The sequence below is a fragment of the Labrus bergylta genome, chromosome 13 (assembly GCF_963930695.1).
Source record: "Labrus bergylta chromosome 13, fLabBer1.1, whole genome shotgun sequence".
Classification (NCBI taxonomy): Eukaryota; Metazoa; Chordata; class Actinopteri; order Labriformes; family Labridae; genus Labrus; species Labrus bergylta.
Window position 1 is genome coordinate 3801840 of NC_089207.1, and position 24186 is coordinate 3826025.

The 24186-nt window shown below is 39.3% G+C and overlaps 2 protein-coding genes across 8 annotated transcripts; one reads left to right on the forward strand and one right to left on the reverse strand.

Moving 5' to 3' along the window:
• The first annotated feature begins 826 nt into the window (after positions 1-826).
• Positions 827-10174, forward strand: phf11 (PHD finger protein 11). 6 transcript variants are annotated; one of them, XM_065962060.1, is made up of 19 exons: positions 827-873; positions 999-1111; positions 2039-2143; positions 2229-2362; positions 2470-2501; positions 2584-2657; positions 3375-3445; positions 3553-3602; positions 3694-3773; positions 3885-3907; positions 3999-4072; positions 4160-4239; positions 4336-4361; positions 5871-5905; positions 5987-6042; positions 6363-6498; positions 6821-7195; positions 7298-7369; positions 8033-10174. In XM_065962060.1, the coding sequence occupies exons 2-19, from the start codon at positions 1001-1003 to the stop codon at positions 8107-8109; spliced, it is 1611 nt and encodes a 536-aa protein (XP_065818132.1). In that variant the 5' UTR covers positions 827-873; positions 999-1000; the 3' UTR covers positions 8110-10174. The 6 variants fall into 6 exon arrangements, with proteins under 6 accessions (XP_065818132.1, XP_065818134.1, XP_065818136.1 ...); XM_065962062.1 differs by having other exon boundaries at positions 3706-3773; XM_065962064.1 differs by lacking the exon at positions 3375-3445 and having other exon boundaries at positions 3590-3602.
• On the reverse strand, positions 9595-23386 carry LOC109994867 (RCC1 and BTB domain-containing protein 1). 2 transcript variants are annotated; one of them, XM_065962067.1, is made up of 13 exons: positions 23233-23366; positions 22501-22559; positions 20050-20292; positions 17896-18046; positions 17632-17798; positions 16096-16254; positions 15898-16005; positions 14918-15060; positions 14639-14829; positions 13012-13138; positions 12778-12929; positions 12540-12670; positions 9595-11168 (listed from the first exon to the last, which is right to left on the reverse strand). In XM_065962067.1, exons 3-13 carry the CDS (start codon positions 20173-20175, stop codon positions 11028-11030), a joined length of 1596 nt encoding a protein of 531 aa, XP_065818139.1. In that variant the 5' UTR covers positions 20176-20292; positions 22501-22559; positions 23233-23366; the 3' UTR covers positions 9595-11027. The 2 variants fall into 2 exon arrangements, with proteins under 2 accessions (XP_065818139.1, XP_020504022.1); XM_020648366.3 differs by lacking the exon at positions 22501-22559 and having other exon boundaries at positions 23233-23386.
• Between the last annotated feature and the right edge of the window lie 800 nt (positions 23387-24186).

Sequence of the window (24186 nt, forward strand, 5' to 3'; positions counted from 1 at the left end):
AAGTGAGTGTGGATGTAAAGCTCAAATGAAGATCAGGCAATAATAGCTCATACTTACTCGTCATTGGAACCAGAAATGAAAGTGAAACTGGACAACTGCGTTGCCAGACTTGTCGAAACTAAGCATTTAAATAATACTACACAAAAACTGTACAGTATAAATTAATGAAAAGGACCAATTGACACTATATCAGGAGTTTGGGGCTTTCAGTGAGCGGATATCCAAATTTCTACAACCAGAAAAACTGTTTATAAAACAGATAGAGAATGCTTTGATAGTGGAGAAATAATCACTCGGCTTATAAATGATGTTTGTTAGAATTAAATTCACATGAAACATTTAAGAATAAAAACCGGAACTTAAGATGCACATTTGCTCTATCACAAAAAAATACAAACGGTTATGTGTTTAATATCAAAATAAAATCAAACAATAATCAAAGAAATTAAAAACCTACTAACTTAAAAAAGGATTAAGAACCAATTAAGGAAGGACTCATATTTTTAACATAAAGAACAAAGATGTATTATGATCATCATCCTACATCTTCAACTGATCATGCCCACAGTATTATTTACTAAAATATTTTAGTGTCTTAATGACTTACAGAAGAATTGCATTTAAAAAAAACAGTAGAGCCTACTTTATTAAAATGTTACTTTTGAAGGTAGATTAATATATTTTGTTTGACTAAAGTAGTTTACTGCATCAAAAGAAAGTCCATCAGAACCAAAGACTGTAAATATTACAGAGTAAGTCTCAAAAGATGATATTAGGAATGAAGAGATTTTGAAAGTGCAAAGGGGGGATACGTCGGATAGAACCTGGCAACCCTAAGCTAAACAAATGGGCGGCTATTTCCGTTGCCTTAAGGTGAGTAAAGTCTATCGTCTCCGCGTTATATCGTGATGTTAATGTGTTTAATGGAGCCGTAAACCTGATAAAACACAAGTAGGTTAATATATTTATTTCAAAGTTATCCTCCCGTGTTTTGGTAGAAATGGCCAACGGTGGCAGAGTTTGCTGCATACTCTGCGGACGGTCCGAAGAGACGAAGGTAACCGGACCTTTATCCACTAAATGTGAAGTCACGGCTCATCAAAACTGTCTGGTAAATATTGAAATGGTTAACTTTCACATTCCTGCTGTTAGCTTTTTCTAATGTGCTAAATGTTAGTAAGTATATTGGGGTCCACATCACGGGTTCTTACAGTACTTGTGGGGAAACCCTGTAGAGGTTTAAAGGTGAGCACGACGAGAAACTTGTTTTTCAACTATCAACATTTATGAAATGAAACTGAAAAATAAAAAGAGAGAAAATAAATTCGTTTTCTGGTCAAAACCTCCTTTAAAAATATGGAGTTGTTTGTGTGATTTTTTAAATACTAAGGGAATATTGCAAAAAAAAAAAAAAAAATCTGGGAATTAATTTATAACCAAAAAATGTCGTCACAAATGTGATCATAAAGGTGTCTTAAAACATGTATAACATTTTTTAATTACAACTCCAGTAGGCCTACCTGGGTACCTTATTGGTGTAAAATTTAATATGTCTTATGTATATATTTATTATGTATTTGGGGTTCTGAATCCATTGCAAGTCAAGTCAACTTTATTTATACAGCACATTTATAACAGCCGAGGCGGGCCAAAGTGCTGTACAGTAAATTAGGCAAAATACATTACATCCAAAACATCATAAAGACACGTAAAAGCAAAAATTAAAAGTAAATTAAAACACAAAACAATAGTAAAAGTTCCAGGAGATTGCAAGCATTTGTTTTTCAAAGAAATCCACTTCCTGCTTCATGGTTATGAGCTGCTTCATTCATTGTATCTCAGCATGCAAGGCTCCCAAACAAACCTCAGTATGACCCCTTAAAAGCTACAGGTTTTCCTCCAGGAGTTAGATTGAAATCTTTTTTATAGGTGTTAGAAAACACCTTTATGAACACATTTGTGAAGATATTTCTTGGTCAAATATCTGATAAAATTCGGGCTTTTAATCGTCTTTAGTCGTGTTGTTTCTGTTTTACAGCTTTTTGCCTCAGGAATTTATTGCCAGGAGTCGCCACTACATGACGACCTGTTCGGTTTCTTCGTGCATGATGTGATGGACGAGGTGAAACGAGGAAAAAAACTGGTAAAAAAAAAAAAAGTTCACATTTTGTTTATGAATTGGCTTTTTTTTAGATCAGTTGTGTCATTCATTTGTTTTTAAACTGCAGAAATGTCACCATTGTAAGCGTAGTGGTGCCACCGCTGGATGTGGAAACTCCCGTTGTAAGAAGTCCTACCACTACCCGTGTGCTGTCGAGGAAGGAGTCCGGACGGATGAGGATATAAAGAATGGGAAATATGAGTCAGTACTTGTTTGTATATGAATGTTTAATAGTATTTATTTGAGTTGTTTTTAATGGTATTTTGGGTGGATTGTAAAACTGACTTTGTTTTACCTTCATGACTCAGGTTGTACTGCCTCAAACACAGTGAATCGCAAAGTAAGTGGAGATCTCTTTATGTCTGTAAACACTTTTTTAATCTATGCCATACTCTGAGTTGTTTTTTCTTTTTCACTTGCAGACAACAACGCTTCTATAAAAGGACAAACAAAGCCCAAAACCCCCCAAAGTCCCAGTGAAGCAGGACCATCGAAGGTTTGGAGACAAAAAAAATCTACTACCAAGATTTAAAGAAAGAATATGTGATTTTTCACCCTTAAATGTAATATAAATCAAGTATCTCCTCTGAAAATAACTCTGTGAGTCATGACTGTCTACAATGGGTGTAACACCCGAGTCCCACTGTCTGTGATGTTTTCAGAGTTTTCAGAGTCCTATCTTCACTTTGTTTACATCGCCAGGACGGCCGGCTGACTCCTCCCCTCGTGTATAAAAGTTGTTTAATTGAGGGACTAGAGAAAAGAAGAATAACATACTGTACTCACTGCTTAACTGTGTTTCTAGATCACGCTCATTTCAGGTAAATTTACATGCAGTGTGAAGATACCAGCATAATAAAGATCGCTAGCATTAGCATGCTAACACAACAATGCAGCGCGAGTTGTTTTGGTTTCATTCTGGTGCTCAAGGGCGACATCTGCTGGATCAAAAAAAAAATGGCATATTCTTCCTTTAAAGCACATTACACTGCAAAGCTGTTTTGTAAAAGGGCGGGCGGTGAAGACTTCAGAGAATGCGACTCAAGCAGGAGGATGTTTGTCAGGATAAACACTAAATATTTGCCTCAGCAGCAGGACTAATTTGTGTACGTCCAAACATTTAAAGTGGAAATGAATGCTGAAGTGCTGAGAAACTCCAAAGAGACCACAGTCTGTTTATGAAATAACAGTATCCATGTTTTATTGTCATGAGGTGTTATGCCTCACTTGTGAGAAAAAAGAAGGAAACATCAGCTTGGAAAGTTGCTTTGCTGGATTTGTAATGTAAGTACCTTCTCAGATTTTGTCTTTAAAATTCCATTATTAAATACTTCTCTGTTTTCTGATCTGCATTTGAACAACCAGGCGTCTGTGTGTGGTTTTTTTTTTAGGTTGTATTGTGCCGAACACGCTCCTGCATCACTCAAGAGGAACACCAACGGTAAGTCCTGCTCAGAGGGAATGTGTCTCATGACCAGTTTGTTTTGTTTATTTTTTTTTTTTACATATTCAAAGTCTTTTCTCCTCGACAGGAGATTCTTCAGGAGCCGGGCCGTCTAGGTGCAGCAGCAGTGACTCCACATCATCCGGCTGCTCACGTTTATCCTCCAAGGTGCACAGGCAGTGACTTTCAGCCCCGTTAAATAAATGTTTTTAAAACGGTTCTATTTCTTAATCAGAAAGACTCTGTGATTTCTAATCCTGCTTCTTCTTTTTTAAGCAGAGACGGATCAGTTCAGATGAAGAGTAAGTGTTTGATCATCTGCATGCTGCCTCCATGAAAAAATATATACAAGTGATTATAGTTTAAATGCCTGATCCCTCTCGTTTGTCGCAGTGAGGGAATGAGCCCCTCTAAACGTAAATCTAATATCAGTGTGAGGAGGGTATCAGAGGATTCCTCAAATTCAGGTAAACTCAACTTTTAATACATGAGAGAATTTCCACATGTGTAGACTTCTATGAACGTACACAATGTTTTTGATTTCCCTTCTACAGATGAGAATACACCTGGTTCAGAGTGGGCCCCTTTAGAGTTTGATATAAACGGAAGTGTAAACTCTGTTCACGACTCTGAGGTAAGTCTGATCTGTGATTCATCTTCAGTAACACGTGACTATTAGAGACCTGAGGATTAATAATCTGGCTGTTTTGTTTTCCTCCCCTTCCTTTAGCCTCCTGCTGAGCCTCAGCTGATCAGGTGAGATCATCCTCTGTGATTAAAAAAAAAAAATAAACATGTGAAATGAGTGATAAGTGTTTATTTGTTGTTGTAAATATAAACGAGAGCTTTACTCTTGTTGTGTCAAATTCGGATCACCCTAGACTCAGACCTGGCCAGGTGTTACCTCTAATTGTCTTCAAAATGGAATTAAAAATCTTCAAAGTTTGCAGAGCATCTTCGAAATCATGAATCAGGAAACCAAAAAAATCTGAGAGCAAATATAAGGCTTTATTCATCCGTACAGAAAATCAAAGCCTGAGACTTTCAGCTGCACAATGTATACTTATTTTGCTGACGGCGCCCTTTTTACCGTCTCATTAGTCCTTGTTGATAACTTCAGGGTTTCAAGTTTCTAATGGTATCCGCCTCCTCCGTCATTAGAGTCTCTGATTTCATGAAATACGGAGCTTCATATCTCTATCTGTGTCCCACACATTGCCACATAACATTTTCAGAAGTTAGCTGTCAAAACAAAAAAAAAAAACCTACTGCAGTGTCATCTTCTTGATAAACGGGGTGAATATCTGGCCAACCATCTTGTGACCGGGTCATCGGCACACCAACGTTACGCCTGTCTGTCAGGTTTTCTTGGTCCCTTTTCTTGTATTTGTCCCTCCTTCACCTCGTAAATGGCAGGTCGGCCTAAGATTTATTACTTAATTACCCCCAGAAGTGAGCTCGTATGAAACTTGAGAACTCACTTTTAGACCATGCAAAACCTCAACGGATTCAAGTTTCATCATTTTGCATTAAGGGCTCACCTAAAACTCGACTTCTTTTCACTCTATCCTTGATGGATTTCACTTTGTAGGCTCTGTTTGAATTCATGTGCCTTTGTGCATTTCATCCTTAGTTGATTATGTTGTGTTTATAATATGCAACCCTCACACTATTGTTATTTATTTATCTAATTTGCATAATATGTGTCTATTAGTTCATTATGATACTGAAATACTATTATGATTATTCATGACCCCTCTATATAAATGTTGATTATAAGGACTATGAATACATGCCTGCAGGTGTGACACTGCACTCTATATTACACAAAACAAGAAGTATAAGATGTTCTCATTGGCTCCTTAGAGCCCCTAAAATCCCCTGAAATCATTGACACTTCATAGACTTATCTACTGATCAAAACTTTTAGTAATAACTATCATTATGATAAGAAAGAGAGTTATGTACTGTTGAGAAACAAGTAGATGTTAATGTTGTGTTTTCTACTTTTCCTAAATGAGTCTGGTCTAAAGACACCTCAAATCATTAACTGTTAATATATGTGGCATTTATTTGGAATGTGTAGATAAATGTATTTGTGTGTTTCAACATGTATATCATATGTATGTGTACATGTTAATGCAACACTAAAGTTATTATCACCTCTCTGACACCAAGTCAAAAAATCTATTTTAGTGTTTTTGATCTGAGAGCAGTGAGATGGGTGAAGAGAAGGTTTATTTTTTTCATGTTCTTCTCTTCTAGAAAAGACACTGAGAGCCACACAGGGTCCATCTCAGGTAGGCTGTCACAGCAGATTGAATGTTTACAGAGAAGAAGACAGAATGAGATGGTTTGTAAACTCCTGCTGTGTCACACAGGACATCAACCGGAGGACGAGAGCAGTAATGAAGCTGATGAAACTTTAATTCCCTCAGTGAGTTTTGTTTTTAACATTTTTTTTTTTTATTACTGTCAAAAAATGTGTCTGAGCATGACACTCATCTTTTTAACTAACCCATGTGTATCACGTCACCTTCCATTTGTTTAGATAGATAGATGGATAGATAGGAACTTTATTAATCCCTCAGGAAATTCAGATTCAGTTTACTTGTATATGATGGATATCAAAATGTACTTTGAATGACTTTAGCCTCAGTGAATTTGAATATATGGCCTCACTAAATAAACAGATAATAGACTTCTCTCTCTGATACTAAATCATCTGACCTGAACTGTGTGTTTGCGTCCTCTCAGGATGCCGAGTCCGAGAGTTTACTGCTTCCTGTGACGGTCTGCGTGGATTCTCCGTCGCTTCCAGTCACGACTTCTGATTTCTCGGTACAGACAGAAGTGAGAGTGGAAGAAATAATGATAATAAAGAGAGAAAAAGGTAACGTTATCAGAGTCACTGTGCTAGAACTGAACATTGTCAACAATCAAATTGGCTGCATTCATTCCCCCTGCTGAGGAAGTTTGTTTTCCTTTGCTTTGACTGAAAAGTTGTTTTTAAAATGCAAAATAATGGAATTTTAAACATGCAATTAATAATGTGATTATTGCGATTAACTATTGAAATTCCGCGATAAATTGAAATAAAAAAATGTAGTTGCTTGACAGCCCTGTTGTTGAGCGTCTTTGCTCGAGAGCTGTCATATAAATAAAGTTATTACTTTAACTATTGTTGTCATTACGATCATCTTTTCTTTTGTCAGGCTCCAGTCCCGAGCCGAGTCCTGTCCCCAGTCCTGATCCACAACCCGCTGAGCCCTCTGTCCCAGAGCAGAGCTCCACTGCGCCCTCTCCCTCCCCCGATCGCTCCGAGCCCGGCGGTGGTGTTAGCTCACCTCTGTGCACCAAGACGCCCTTCACTGCAGCTCCACTTGAACCCATCAGCATTACCATCCATTCCTCCCCTCCCCTTCCTGCAGCACTCCTCCCCTCCGTCTCCCCAGAGCCCAGCATCGACCCCACCAGCTTCTGGAAAAGCTGCAACGCTACAGGATGCACTCAAGCTATCTTCACTGATTTCATGAATGAGATGAATCTTATCTCTGGCAGAATTCAGTCCGACCAGGCCAGCCAGGAGGGTGAGGGAGGATTAGAATAAACAAAACAAAACAAGCTTCTGTCCCCCCTGCTTTGTGAAGTAGACACTGGGGTATAAAGCTCTCTCTGTCTTCCTTCCACAGATTATGATCAAGCTCTGAAAGTGATGGAGGCTTCTGGGAAACTTGTAGAGCTCGTGACCAAGCAGCAGAAAGGTGAAGTTTGAACAGCAGAAAATGTGACTGTGCTCATTTTAGACATAAACTGATAAACTGAGCGAGTGTAACAAATGTAGCTCTGAGTATGAGATGTCTTACACTCCAAAACTAACTATCATGCTTAGGTTTCGTCGATTTTCTGGTTATTTATTTGAATCTTTATCACTTAAGTTCTGTAAGTGTGACTGTAGAGTTTTATGGGGGATGAAAACTGAGGAAAACAGCCTCTCTTTAGTCTCCCAAACTCTAGTGACTTGAGATGGGTTAGTTGATGTTGAAGGAAGAATGTGTGACTTTTTGAGCCAGTAGATGTCGCCCTTGAGCAAAAGCATGAAACCAAAACAAACTGGCTCTTTGACCCCTCTCCCCTCACGTTAATATGAAGGAGTTGTGAATTAGAACGCACCGTTAAGCACAAGCTGCGGACAACATTGTAGACGGTCGTGACTCAGAGGATACACTGGATTTCTGCTGGATTTATGTGTACAATTTTGCACATTCTTCCTTTAACTAAAGTTATTACCACAGAATAACAGAATGTTTATCTGTCAGGCAAATGTTTCTTTCAAAATGTTTTTTTAAGTCAATAATGAACTTTGCAGATTTTCACTGTCAATCTAATCCTGATGTTATCTAAAGGGAAATAAATGTGTTTTACAGAATTAGAAAGAAAACAAGGGGAGCTGGAGAAGGCAGCAGCAGCCATGACGGAGGTCATCTCTCTTCTGAAGAGATGAGTCCGTCAGCAGCCACAAAGACCTTCTCTTCTGTCCGGTTGGTTTAGTTATATATTTCTCTTGGGGACCTTTTTTTTATACAAACCGTATTATTGTTCTTTGTGATCTTGATTATGAGTCCATATTTATGACAGTTTGAAGGGTTGGAGTTAATGTTGAATATGAATGAGCACGTATAGAGCTTTAAAATGATCTCAAAGTTTAGCCTTTAGAGGTGAAGAAGAAGTCACACAGCGAGGTGTCACATCATGACACCCATGTTTTGATGAAACAGAAAAAGAGATCATAAAGTGATATAAGTGAAAACCCTATGAATTGAAGTTTTACTGACATTTTTATATATTTAAAAAGTAACAATAATTCATATTAACATAATTATTTTTTTAATGATGTTTGTTCATTTTGTTTGCATTGATCTGTTGTGCTCAGTCATGTGTTAAACTGTAGGTTTTTAACTGTACACTACTCACGTGAAGCAGACCAGTTTTATGTGAAGTTTTAAAGGTTTTATATGTGTGGGTTTTAAATGTGTGTATTTCTGAATGTCAAAATCATGATATCTGTAAGTAGTCATGGTGCTGAAACGTTTCATTTTCAAAGGTGCACAAAAGCCTTGTTGCCCAAACTCCGATTGTCACTGTAACTCAAGCAGTCACTCGAGTTTTTCTCTCTCAAGAAGTTACCAAATAGTTCTGAAGCCAACATTTTCATGTTCAATCACGATTGAAGTTCATATCAGTCAATACAAGCAAAAAGAGAACCTTAGGTATTACTACAACATGTCATGTTCACAAGACGCTCAAATCGGTTTCTAATAGAATTCTAAAGTGGTTTTCTCACGTTGTTTATCGAGACAATAAATATCACTTTCTTGGTGATAAACTTCCTCATAATTTGTGTTTGAAGTTTATTTTCTAATTGTTTCTAACGTGGGTTTAGTGACGGCAACCACATGTCCAGATGGAAGATATTTTTGGTTGATTATGAATTTGGCTCTGGGGTTTTATCAGCCTATTAATCTGAGCTATACTCAACCAATCAGTTAAGAGGCAGACCACATTAATCGATCACTGATCTCCTCTTTGTGAGCACATTTACAGCTGACAGACCTACTCAATCAGTCAGAGCCCCTCTGAAGAATTCAATCAGGCCCATTTACCATTGTATTCACAGGACAGTACATCTCTGAACGATGTCCATTAATCTGTGATTCTGTTTAGCAACAGAGCAGTGGTACGGATGGCCGGTGTGACCGCGCCCTAAGCTGTTAGAGAATGACCCTTTAGAAATGTGAAACTTAATAAACAGACAGTTTCGGACCGTATAGACAGTACGGATGGCCAGTGTGACCGCGCCTTACTGTCAGTATGTTTTTCAATTGAAAAATGTTTTTTTTTTAATTGTTGCTCAAAATCACTTTGTTACTGTAAAGTCTCATCTTTTCCAGAAGCTTTAAATGCTGAAAATAAATTCAGAAAACAAGAATCAAGAGTGCTTTTTTTTATTAACTAGCTTTCAGAGTTAATAAAATGTCACTGGCACATTGCATAACTCGGTATTTATCAATAGATCCATATTCATTGATTATAAAACAGAAACATCCTGCATAGAAGTGAGCAAATACTTACTTCTAAATACTCCGCAGCAGCGCAGTCAATAAAAGATAATACTGTCAAATAGTATTCTCGACATGTAGGTGATGCCATGTGGTTCAAAAAGAAACGTGAACAACTTCTGCAAGCTCACACGGCCTCACTGTAAACAGATGTTGAACGGCTTTGTGTGATAATAATATATACACACACACACACACACACACGATAGAAGCTTTTGTTTTTGTGTGATGTCATTGAGATGAGATGTAGCTGCACAAACTGTGTCTGTGTAATCAATGAAGGAATGATTTTCCACATCTGTAACCAGGGCTGCTGTGTAAGGAATCAAAATACTGACAGCAACCCAAATGTCCAAGTTACTGAATCCAAATCGCTGAAGCAGCATTTTTTTGGGATGAAGGTCAAATGTAACAAAACGGCTTCAAAATAAAGTTCTGAATTGCCGCAGAGATGCCCTTGCCTCAAAATGTTTCTCTGAATCCCAACAAATGTCACATCCTCATGGATCTACTCTACTTTTCTGTGAATATTAAATTTATAATTGCCACTAAACTTAAATCATATCAAAATATCTATTAAAACAACTGCGTTTAAGATTTCTACATCATGCAGCACGATCTGTAACAGACTTCATATAATACTGATCTAGATGTAACCCTGTATCCTGAGTTCCCCTCTTTGAGTCGAGACAGAAGAGCACACCTCAGTACAGCTGATGTGAAAGTCACCTGGACTAATAATTAACTTCCTGGAGTAAACATGTTTGATAAATTCTTAAATCTATCGTCTTTGTACGTCAAAGTCATTTTAAGGTTTGTCGCTACATCTACAAGTGCCAAAAGTCCTTTAAAGTGAAAACCTTGATTCCACATGGCACATCAAGCTGTGACCCTATCGCTTAAAAGAAACACAAATCATGTTCAGTATGTGTCACACAAGTGCAAAAAAAAAAACTGAAGAAGTAACTTGGTCAAGTCAACAAAACAATAGAAAAAAAAGTAAAAGTGATATCAGGTAACTGGCAAATCATCCTTGAAGTTCATAGAAAACAACCACTCCAAGGAGCGAGAGTTCATTCAGCTGGTCAGGCACTGTGTGTTATGATGCTGCTACGCGTGAGCTCCACCTCCTGGTGTGGTCTGGAATGACATGATAATAGCTTGTGACAGTGATGGCATCAGTCTGAAGGTTTCCACCATGTGACCAGGGGCTGTGGAGTCCACTGGGAGTGATGGAGTCCTTTAGTCACCACTCAGTGCAGCGTTTTTATCTCTTAGGCTTTTTTAACCAATCAGCTTGGAGTCAGTTTTTGAAGGCTCCACAGCGGCTGGCTCGACATATGAAATCTTTGAGCAGGTTGCCATCGATCTGCCAGAAAGCCGTGGTCTGTGTGACTTCAGTCAGGTGGTTGACACAGAATTTAAAGCAGAAGTCTTCCAGGTCCTGAATGACAGACGTGAAAGCATACATTAGACAAACTGTTCCTTTAGAATGACACTTTCATACTGCTTTATATTTTCATAAGCAGGACACTGCTTTCATTATTTTATGTTTTTATGTAGTTGCTCCTGTAAAGCACATTTTCATATTTTGACAAGTTCAAATGTGAAAACGACATTAATTTGTGTCGATTGTGGCGCCCCCTGTGGACAGACGTAGTAGTACATCTTATCTCTTTGCTGATCATGTCCTGTATGTGTAAGTAGTGTTTTCTAACTTTGATTTTAAACTCTCAAGAGAATCATTTAAAGGGGAATTTTTGACAGAAATTGTAAAACTTTGAGATGTTTTCATTTAAATGTAAAGTGCGTTATGGGGCACTGGTGGCGCAGTGGTTAGGGCGCGCGCCCCATGTATGGAGGCTGTGGTCCTCAAAGTGACTCCTTTCCCGCATGTCATTCCCCTCTCTCTCTCTCTCTCTCTCCCTGATTTCCAGCTCTATCTATCCACTGTCCTATCTCTCCATAAAAGGCACAAAAAGCCCAAAAATAAATCTTGATTTTTTTTTTTTTTTTTAAATGTGAAGTGCATTATAAATAAAAATGTATTATTATTATTATTATTAATAATAATAAAAAAGGGACTTCTGTTCTTCATGCTGTAAATCACTTTATCAGACATATATTCAGGGTCACCGGTTACAGACGTTTAAATGAAAAGAAATCTCGTTTGTGATGATCTTGTCTGCTTTAGTGAGCATAAAGGGACATCAGTATTAACATCATATGGAGAGGGGGGGGGGGGGAGTAGCAGGGTGACTCACATTAAACATGTCCCACAGTAAGGATAATATCACAATAACAGCGATTCTGTGTTGGGAGAAAATTAAGTAATGATTCATCCTGATATCTGATCAAGAATATAAAATGCTCCTAAAAAAGATCAAGTGCAGGATTTATTTATTTATTGTAATCAGTCAGTTTTCACCTCCTCTCAGGCTTTATCTCTGAACTTCTTTTCACCGCTGTTTGACCTTATCGGGGCTGTCTTCTTCTTCTTCTTCTTTTATCCCGCTGTGGCTGATTAACTTCCCTTCATGTTAACCTCATTAATGTTAAAAGTGCCACTGTGAGGAATAATGAAGTAGTGAGGTCAAATTTCAAGGTGCTGATTTTTTTTGACCAGATATTTTGATTTGATTGAGTCATAAAGACGATGTATTGATGTATTGATGTACCAACACTTTGTCCCACCCCTAATATCATGTGATTTATTACATGGCAAAAATGTGACTGATCTCTGTCCCTGTTATCGTGTATCTAGTGATCTCCACTCAGCTCTGTAGTTAATAACTGACGTTGAATATGTACGCACCTCTGCGTCATAGCGCACAGCAGCGGACAGCAGCGAGAAGGCGTTGTCCACGGTGATTCCTCTCTTTATAATATGCTGACACAGACGTTTCAGGCGGTTCTCACAATACGACGTGGCTAAATCCAACAGCCCTGACGGGACACAGTCACAGACAGCAACACTGTAAGTATTCACAGCTCGCACACGCACAGAGGTCAGTAAAAGGTCAGGCTGTGACGTGTGTGTTTGCGGTTCTGACCGATGGCGTCCTCGGGGGGCAGCTCCACGTCGTCGGTGTAAAGGAACTCCAGGAAGGAGCGGTACACCGGGTAGGAGAACTGGTCGATCTCAATCACCTCCTTCATGTCTTCGTTCCAGTGAGACTGGAACATGGACCTGAAGTGTTCACACCTGCACCACAGATTGTTTCAGTTTTTAATATTCTGTAAGAACCACAGAGCAGTAACAGGCCGAGTGTTTTCAGTCCCCTGACCTGATTTTGAGAATCGCTTTGTGGACGCAGATATATTTGCCGTCCACGCAGAACTTGAGGTCCGCTGTCTCCGGGTTGTCAAACTCTTTCTTCAGAGACTGAGCCACGGTCAAGAAGTCATCGTGCTCTGGGGGGGAGGAAACACACACACATACGCACACGCACACACACACACACAGAGCGGGAAATTAGGATGGAGAAACTGTAACACTGATTGGTGTAACTTTGATAACTTAAAGGCTTTATGTGATTTTTTTGATCCAGCAGATGTCGCCCTTGAGCTCCAGCATGAAACCAAAACAACTCGCGCTGCATTGTTGTGTTAGCATGCTAATGCTAGAGATCTTTATTATGCTGGTATCTTCACTCTGCATGTAAATTTACCTGAAATGAGCGTGATCTAGAAACACAGTTAAGCAGTGAGTACAGTATGTTATTCTTCTTTTCTCTAGTCCCTCAATTAAACAACTTTTATACACGAGGGGAGGAGTCAGCCGGCCGTCCGGGCGATGTAAACAAAGTGAAGATAGGACTCTGAAAACTCTGAAAACATCACAGACAGTGGGACTCGGGTGTTACACCCATTGTAGACAGTCATGACTCACAGAGTTATTTTCAGAGGAGATACTTGATTTAGATTATATTTAAGTGTGAAAAATCGAATATAAAGACTTTAAAAACATCCACAGTGTGCACAGTCCTCAGTTCCAGAAGGAGACAGTTTAGGAACAACAACTTTAGTCTCCTTAAGTTTTAAGTCTAGTGCGAGGAACAACCAGTAGACACTGATCAGAAGCCTTCAGAGTCCTGCTGGTGCCGTGCGGCTTAAGAAACTTATATTTTTGCTGTGGCTATGTTTGACGTGGTCTTGTGAAATTCCTTTTCTGTTTCAATCCAAAGGTAAGGATGATCTATTTCACAATGTAATTCAAAGTTTAGCTTTAGTTTTTAACTGAACAGAAATAAGAGTTTTACTTACTAACTATTTAAACAGCTTTTTTTTTATATTAACATGTTCACAAGAATCCGGCCCGCAACTGACTAGTAATGCAGTTCACGGTTTCCACTGCAGGAAAACTAAGTAGAAATGTCTCTGCTCAAGATAACGAGCTCTTGTAAACAAAGTCAAGTTCAATAGCTCCCCCGTTCTCTGGAACTACGGGTGCCAGACCCTCCCTCCCCCCCCGCCTCCCTCCCTCCCTCCTCCCCAACTCAGTCCAGGAATTCACTGAGCTATATTTACAATTTTTTACCTCTTTTTTTTTTTTTTTAAAGATGTTATTTTGGCCTTTAATGCATTTCTAAGACAGGGCAGTGGATAGAGTAGGAAGCTTCTGATAGAGAGAGGGGAACGACAGCAGCTGCAGGTCGGACTTGAACCCGGGCCACCCGCTTGGAACACTATAGCCTACTTACAATGGGGCGCAATCTAACTGCTAAGCCATCTGCACCCCCTGCTATGTAACCTCTTTAACACGCATACAGCATTTTTGGAAACTTCTTGCTTGGTGGTGCCTTCAGGGAAAATCTGACATCTGAGTCTTGGCACACAGAACATGCTTTACAACACAGTGGAACAGCTAGTGAAGCCCGTTCATCATCACAGCGTCATTGTACCTCGTCTTACCCATGGAAAGAAGCCTCCACATGACCGAGGGCGTGGCGAAGCATGCAAAGACATCGTCGGTGCAGGTAAAGTGTGTGAGGTGGGGCAGCACGATGGACTGGCCCCTGCACTGGCCCCACATGTACACCTGCCCACTCTGGGTCTTAGCAGCCGACGTGTGCGTGGAGTGACAGGCGGCGATCTCCACGATCCTGTCAAGAGGAGGCAGAGGAGACGTGTGTGAGCGGTGTGTGTGTGTGTGTGTGTGTGAGAACACATCTGATCATCACTCTCGCTCACCTCTCTTTCTCCGCCATGATCTGGATTGGACTCAGCTGGTTGCTCTTGTTTCCCGTGCCCAGTTGTCCGTATGTGTTGGCACCCCAGGCGTAAAGCAATCCCTCGTCAGTTAGAGCAAGAGAGTGAGCGTAACCCGAGACGATCTGATGAGCAGGAAAATAAAATCTTCAATGTACCGGTAAGCCAAAAAATCTTTTAGCAAAAAAAGCAATGACAAGTTACAATAAATAAAAGCAATGAAGAATTGTCCACTCCATCTCCATTCACATGAAGATGAGTGTAGATCTTCTGTTTGTGGAGAGAGTTATCCAAATATGTGACAAATTGTACCATTTATAAACCAAAATAAATCTGAGTACATCTCAAACTGAAGGACTTTGTTCGTTTCTTACACTGAATTGAATATGTTCTGGAATTTGTTTTTTATCTTACAAATGACAAAACATTCCTTAAAGTTCTGTTACTTCTTAAATATCAGTATCTTAAAAACAGGAAGGAGGAGGCTCATTTTGAAAAACAGTTTCTACCAAAACTTTGAAGAATGCGCGGACTGCGACAGAAAATGTTTTAAATAAACAAAGTGAGGCCTGCTTCAGTTTTAAAACAAGATGATTTACTCCTTATTTTGAAGACCTGGAGTTCATGTTTACTCAATCTTCATTTTCCCGAGAGATTCAGTCATCCTGTTACACACAATTTTCTAAACATCGACACGTCGTTTTCTTTCTGTCAGCACTGTTTTGTGTGCTGCTTTCGATGGTGTCTTATGGAAAGGCTAAGTCAGAAAAATGTGATTTCATATTTTAAAGGTCTTTGTACCAGAACAATTGGCTTGGTTTGACTTCCATAGAATCTTTCACCACCCTGTCATGATCAATCAATTTTACAAGTATCTTAAAATAACTCCTAATATGGACGTTCCAGAGAAAGGTAGGTTTTAAAGGATCATCCAAACATTTTGTGAGTGTATTTTCTCCAACCTGTTGCACACATAAACCCTGCAGAGCAGCGAGGCGACAGGGAGTGAGCTGGTTTCCGTTGTTTCCAAGTCCAAGTTGTCCGTTCCCGTTGTAGCCCCAGCCGTACACCTGCAGAGACATGAGGTCCACATGAGCTCTGCAGAGAAACCAGGATGAATCCCGCTGTGTTTTAAATAACAAATGAAAAAAAACTGTCACCTCTCCGTTGTCCACCACTGCTGTGGATGAGGTCTGACCGCAGACGATGCTGATTGCCACTTTGTTCTGCAGGCAGCTCGACACTCTGCGTGGAGTGGGCTGGTTGGCCGTGGAGCCTGAACCTACTTGACCACAGTTGTTGTAGCCCCACGCATACACCTGGCAAAAACAGGCGGTGGAAAAGTGAAGAGTTTGTATTTGAACGTTATTTAACCTTTGCTTAAGCAGTAAGTCCATTGAGACTTTGTGAACCATGCACGGTTCAGGGATCATCAAAGAGATTTCCAAAAACTTGAAACCCCTTCTTAGACTATTATGCAAACATATATGATGCTAATACTCTAGACCAGTAGCTCCCGCCCCCCACATCTCGCCCCTACCTTCTCCCCTCCTTCTTCTTTGTATTGCAGTACTCAATTTGTCTTTACTTATGCATTCTGCTGCATACAGAAGTATCCCATATACTAAGTTTGTGGGATATGTATACCAGTGAAACATATGCACAACAAAGCTCCTCTGTCACTTTTATTTGTGTATGTATTTCTCTCTTCTGCTGTTCTTCCTTTTTTTTTTCTTTTCCTCTTCTCTCTCCTTTTTTCGTGTGTGACTATGATTGTTTCTGCGTACTATTGTTGAAAAGTCAATAAAAATATTCTTTAAAACAAAAACAAAACAAAAAAAGTGACAGGAATCATAAAATATTATGAGACAAAACTTCAAATGATGGAGGAAGAAGTCTTTTGAAGATGATAGTTAAATATCAAAAAAGCTTTTTTTTCAGGTGGGCTGCATGTGTGGATGAAAACTGAAGACTTTATTTGGAATTTTTCCTGCCAGCCTCCCAGTAAAATGTGTTTAAGGAGTCAGGGTGCGCTGATGTGTGAACGCAGCAGGTAATAGGAAATAAAAATCACTGCAACAGAGTGGACGAAGGTATATAGGAATTCACACTACCATAACAATACCCAAAACTCCTTCTGCACAGGCTACCCAGCCCGCCCTCCACTCATATCTGGAACAAACTCCCAGAAAACTGCAGGTCTGCTGAAACTCTCAGCTCTTTTAAATCCAGGTTGAAGGCTCACCTGTTTACAGCCTTTAATTAAACAGCTTTAATACGATTTTTAATTTTAACTCTGCACTCTAACTTTTAACTCTTTGTATATTTTTACTTTATTTATTTAAATTAATTTCATTTGAATTATTTTTCTTTGAACATATTTTCAGATTTAATAACTTCAGTGATTTTTTAATGTTCTACTTTAATGTTTCTTTTCTTTCCTCTGTCACGATGCTTTTTGATGTCTTGTGTGAAGCACTTTGAAAGGCCTTGTTGTTGAAATGTGCTATAGAAATAAACTTGCCTTGCCATATAAACCTATCAAAAGTATTTTGAATTGTCACATAGATGATCTCCTGCTGTGAGGGGCTTTGTGAGAAGAAGCATGTGTGAGAAGGTGACTAATCACTGCCTTTAACCAAAGAGAAGAAAAGAAAGATGTTATAACAGTAATCTAAAAATGACCCCTCACTCACTTCTCCTGAGTCGGTCAGCGCCATCGAGTGGTGAGAGCCACACGACACCTCTGTGATCTTCTTATTGAGCAGGTTGGCCGACACCAGCACTGGAGAGACTCCTTGGTTGGTTGTCCCGTTTCCCAGTTGGCTGTAACCATTATGACCCCAGGCGAATAGCTCTCCGTCTGAAACACACAGAACGATTAGACCTCGCGCAGCACTTTGTAATCCCACTGTGAAATCGGAGGATTAAAGGTTTTTTTTTTTTTTTTGTGCAGATACCCTCTGTGGCCAGCAGGATGTGGGGGCCGCTGCCGTAGCTCAGGCTGACCACCTTCCTCCCGCTCAGGAAGTCCAGCTTCTTGGGTACGATGGTGCTCAGGCTGTCCCCTGTGCCCAGGCAGTTACTGCAGTTCAAGCCAAACACGTACACCTGAACGTGTAGAGGAAGGACAACAGAGGGATCATGTTATACGGATCATAGTTAACAGGTCACATTCCAGACACAAAAACATCAACAGGGCTGATAAGACCTTGGGCACCACCAACAGCTGCTCCCTTCACACACAGCTTAATACAAAACAACAGCACATATGACAAAGAGAGGGGACAAGCAAAGACATGAGCCCTAGTCGCTTTTTTAATAAACATTAAAGTCTTTATATGTGATTCTTCACACTTAAATATAATAGAAATCAAGTATATCCTCTGAAAATAACTCTGTGAGTCATGACTGTCTACAATGGGTGTAACACCCGAGTCCCACTGTCTGTGATGTTTTCAGAGTTTTCAGAGTCCTAGCTTCACTTTGTTTACATCGCCGGGACGGCTGGCTGACTCCTCCCCTCGTGTATAAAAGTTGTTTAATTGAGGGACTAGAGAAAAGAAGAATAACATACTGTACTCACTGCTTAACTGTGTTTCTAGATCACGCTCATTTCAGGTAAATTTACATGCAGTGTGAAGATACCAGCATAATAAAGATCGCTAGCATTAGCATGCTAACACAACAATGCAGCACAAGTTGTTTTGGTTTCATGCTGGTGCTCAAGGGCGACATCTGCTGGATCAAAAAATCACATATAAAGCCTTTCACACTAGATATTAATGAACCAAACAAAGGTTTTAAAGGTGCTCTGGCTACAAGTTGCAAATCAAATAGTTGCCCATCATGATCATGTTTCAAGGAAAATCTTTACATTCGAGATTTAACCGATTTGGCCGATCTGGGATCAGTTTGTTCTCAGGCAAGTGCAGAGACTGTTGTCTGACCCGTCTCAAGTCCTCCTCTCTGGACATGAGCTCTTCCCATCGGGCAGACGACACAGAGTCCCTCCAAACAAACTGAACTGTTTTAAAAACTCATTGGTGTCACCTCGATTCAACTTTAAAATAAAAGTTTCCAAAGGCTGTTTGGGTGGTGCAATAATGTGATGCATTGTGTTCTTGTATATTTTATTTATTATTATTAAGTGATGACTTCTTTGACTTATGGGTAGTCAATTGATCCATTTCCAATTTGAAAAAAATGTATTAGTACAATGAGTTTCAACGCTGTGTCTGCTAACCACTACATCACTTCACTACAACTCTGTAACTCTAAAAAGAAAAGAAATAGAAAGAGTGTAGAGTGTAGTGCAAAAAATCCAACAACTGTTTCCAAGGTTAAAAAACAACAACAACAACATCAAAACAAACAAAAAGAAGTGCATCACCATACGCTGGTTGAAACCAGACCCTCCCACTTACAATATATGGATCCAGAAAGTTTGGGACATTTACCAAATGGAACAAATTACATACCAATTAAGACTCTAAGAAGAAACGTTCACAGCCAGATGGAGACCTGTGCTGGCTTTACTAATGCAGAGAGTGATGCTTCACTTGGGCGCAGACCAACATCATGCACCTTTTTCCCTGGGGCTGACTTTGCACCTGTACTTTGACACGTGATATCTTTGAGTGGATTAGAATTTATTTCTGTATGATTACAACTTTTATTTGTGATTTTAATTTCTCCTCTACTTTTATGAACATTTATTTATGTACTTGTTTGTTCATGTGTATTATTGTGTATATGTATATTCTTTGGAGTGGACATTTTGATTTGTATCTTACTTTTGTAATCTATTTCTGCTGGCTTGATATCCGAATGTAACTATACAGCTGGAAAAAGGAAAAAAAAAAAGAAATTTTTTCATATTGTATTGTTGTTGATGAGAAAAATGAACAAAAACTAAGTTTTAAAAAAAAAAAAACAAACAAAAAAACTTGTAATATGAAAGAAATGGCGGTAAGGTAAAGTCTGCATGCTTTGCAGGTTAATAGACAAAATGTTCAAACCAACGGGTCATCTTGCAATTAGTAATGCACAATTTAACGTCTTCCATCAGCGAGAAGGGCGAGCGGCGACTCTGCCTGCCTGATTAACCTCACCTCGTCATCATTGTTGATGTAGATGGCCTCATTAGCAGACGTTCCAAATACACAGGCTTTCCGTATATTGGAGAGCTCCTGGGGCCCCATCAGGCTGAAAATGGGCCATTTGGTCACATCCACCATGATGAGTTGGCTGTGAGTCTGTGGCGGGATGGATGGATGACCCTCAGTCCAAAGGCAGGGCAGGGGATGGGGGCAGGGGGGGGGCGTGGGTCAGCACAGTTGCCAGTGCTGCTGTAACTGTGAAGATAAAGTGTTATAAACATTAAACATTTTGCAATCTACATAACCATTGTTTAAGTTAAGGCATTACAACACAGAAAATAGAGTTTGTAATTATTTGCTGTCAAGTTTAATCCCTGGAAAAAATGCATTTCAAAACAAAGTCGTATCAGTGTTTCTACTCACACAGGAACACACCGGCTTGAAACAAATACAATAATGTACAACTTTAGAAATAATGCTAAGCCAACACACGAGCTCTCCGGGGAGATTACAGAAAAGTTGGGTAATGTGGTGGCTCAAACAGATCCAGGCTGGTATGTAGAAAGCTCCTCGAAGTAAAGCCTTAAACCAGGGGTGGGCAACTGGCGGCCCGGGGGCCACATGCGGGCCCCCATCAACCTTGAAAGTGGCCCTCAGGTCAATTGTTACATATCAATTAACTGGAAAACATGAAAAAATCTGCCATGAAATCATGAAAACCAGAAATATGTCCATAATAATATTTGATCACTGGTATATGTTGAGTTAAATTTGAGACATAATCGACTGTAATCGTTTTTGTATCCTACAATTTGGCCCCCTGGCGGTGAGAATTAAACGAATGTGGCCCCTTGCAGTGACTAAAGTTGCTCATCCCTGCCCTGATTTCATAACGATAACAATATGTGCCATGAATAAACATCCCTGACTCTTAACATCACATGTGAGCAGATAGACAGAAGGGACTCCCCTCTCGTTTGGACCTTAAAGAACAAAGTCCATCTTAAAATTTGTTTCTAATGGTGGAGAATTTGATTCAGCTTCATCTTGAGCTGGAATACCGACACACAGGCTGCGGTGGCGATCCTGGAGCTGCTCTAAAGACAACACACAGCTTTAAAGTGTACATGAAAGCCCAGACTGTTAACGCTGGCTTAGATCAGATGATTGCCAGGGGAAGGACAACAAGCTCTCTCTAAAGCTGTAGTGACACTGAAGTGCCAAGTAGATAGATAGATAGATAGATAGATAGATAGATAGATAGATAGATAGATAGATAGATAGATAGATACTTTATTGATCCCGAGGGAAATTCAAAGCATCCAGTAGCAGGTTACAAAGACGTACATGACATGAAACATTAAATTAAACCACAAAACCGACGCCCCCCCCCCCCATACATTTATATTAACCTGAAAAAAAGATTTAAAGAATCCCTCTAGATGAATCAAACTTAAACTGTGCAATTAAAAATAGACTTATACAAAAAATCAAGAAATGTACATAAAACATGCAGGGATAAAAATATATGTGAAATTAAAACAAGAAACTATAAACAGTTGAGGAAAAAAGTCCTGAATATAAAAAATACAAAAGTGTTGAGCTTCTGAAGTTGTGTTGTTTATATATGTAGCAATGTTTAAAAAGAAGATTATCAAAAAACAGATATTAAATACCAGGCAGTGCAAACATTAAATTAAATGTGCTATTTAAGTAATTGAATCATTAAAGTGTCCAGCTAGAGGCCGACTCTCTGCCGTGCAGATGGGAAACGGAAAAAAGGAAGTGTGTGGGGAAAAAAGTGTAGGTTAAAAAGAGTTTCAAACAGTCCCCGGTGTGTGATAGAGAAAGGGTGCAACTGATGCCTTGTAATCCTAGAAAGTAAATTGTGATAATGCTGTGAGTGTACAAACATTATATCACACTGAAATGTTTCCTGATTAGCTCGTTCATAAGGGTTCATCAAATATACATAAATACATTTCTCAATGCGTTGAGCCTTGACTAATGTGGAAGCATCTTTAACTCACTTGGATTTCACCTCTAAAACAAAAGCTGCTTGTTGGAGTTTTAATAAATAGAAACATTGATTTTCAATCGTTCAGGTGTTTCATGTTCTGGATCAGCGACGGGGCAACTTTTGGTCACAGCAAAGGGGCCACATTCATTTACTTCTCACTGCCAGAGGGGCCACATTCATTTACTTCTCACTGCCAGAGGGGCCAAACTGTAGAATACAAAAACGGTTACACTCGATTTAGTCTCCAATTCAACTCAACATACACCAGCGATCAAATATTATCTGGTTTTCATGATTTCATGGCAGATTTTGTCGTTTTGTTTTTCTTCATGTTCCCGATTAATTGATGACCTGAGGGTCCACGTTGAGGGTTGATGGGGGGCCGCCAGTTGCCCCCGGGCCGCCAGTTGCCCACCCCCTGTTCTGGATGTTTCCCAACTCACAGAGACAAAGTTTTCAGATGTGCACAATCTGGCATCTGCAGCTGAGGAATCTTTGAACTCTGGTTGATACCACACACACACACACACACACACACACACACACACACACACACACACACACACACACACACACACACACACACACACACACACACACACACACACACACACACACACACACACACACACACACACACACACACACACACACACACACACGCACACACACACACAGGTCAGCTGATACACACAGGACTGTTTTATGTAAACACATTTAAGAGCTTCTGACTGTGTTGAAGATGTAGGTCACAGAAGACTTTAAAGTGTTGTAACAACGTTGTTAAACCAACAGAGACTCATCCCCCCCTCCTCCTCCTCCTCCTCCTCTTCCTCTCCCCTCCTCCTCCTCCTCCCCCCCTCCTCCTCCTCTCATCCCCCCCTCCTCCTCCTCCTCCTCCCCCTCTCCTCCTCCTCTTGTGTTATCTCTTTAACATCAAACAAACACAGTTAAATGAAAGCTGCACGTCCAGCAGGCTGAATGTTGATGGTCATTGTTTACAAACACATTATTCAGCACACCGTCACAGCTGACACAACAAAGTGAGTCGGTACTAGACCAATCTGAGCAGAGCTGAGCTAACACACAGTTAGCAGCATTATTATAACCCCAAAAAACAAAACAACTTCTAATCTGCTTACAGAAGAAAAACAACATTTGACACGTGAGCTCACCTGTTAAAGAAGGTCTGTTTCCGGTTTCGTTAAACGGTTCTTGTTGACGGTTTTAAGCATGACACTCCGGTGTCCGGTGTCGAGATGTCTGCGTTTGTTTTCACTTTCCGCTCCAGCAGCCCCACTCCGCTCTGACGACTTATTTCCGGAAGTGAGGAGGAGAAAAACACTGTCACGTGATTCGACAGACCAAAATAATCGATGGAAGATCCAGAAAAAACTTCGAATTTATGGAGGACGAGATCTGACAGAAGTATAAATAAATAAATAAATAAATAAATGAATGTATAAATAAATACTGGAATAAATAAATAAATAATTAAATGCGTGAATAAATAAATAAAAACTGGTAAATAAATGGGACATAAATAATTAAATGTCTTAAATTTATTTCTACATTTATTTATTTCCACATTTATTTATTTCTACATGTATTTATTTCCATATTTATTTATTTATACATTTATTTATTTCAATATTTATTTATTTATACATTTATTTATTTCTACCTCATTAGCATACAGACACGTGGAAATAAATAAACGTAGAAATAAATAAATGTGGAAATAAATGAATGCAGAAATAAATTTAAGACATTTAATTATTTATGTCCCATTTATTTACCAGCTTTTATTTATTTAATAACGCATTTAATAATTTATTTATTTATTCATTCTTTTATTTATTTATTCCAGTATTTATTTATTTATTTATTTATACTTCTGTCAGATCTCATCCTCCATACAAATTGACATATTATGCTGATATGGGAAAATTTTAACGAGTGTGCGCATAAAATTGAACTAAGCCAATAAGAACATTAAAATGCAACTTTAGGATGTTTTTTCCGGAGTGAATATGTTCAAAGCAACCTATATCAGTAACAAATAAGTTGATAAACTGAAGTGGATAAATCCCTCAGTATGGAAGCCAAATTCAGCCATGCAAAAAAAA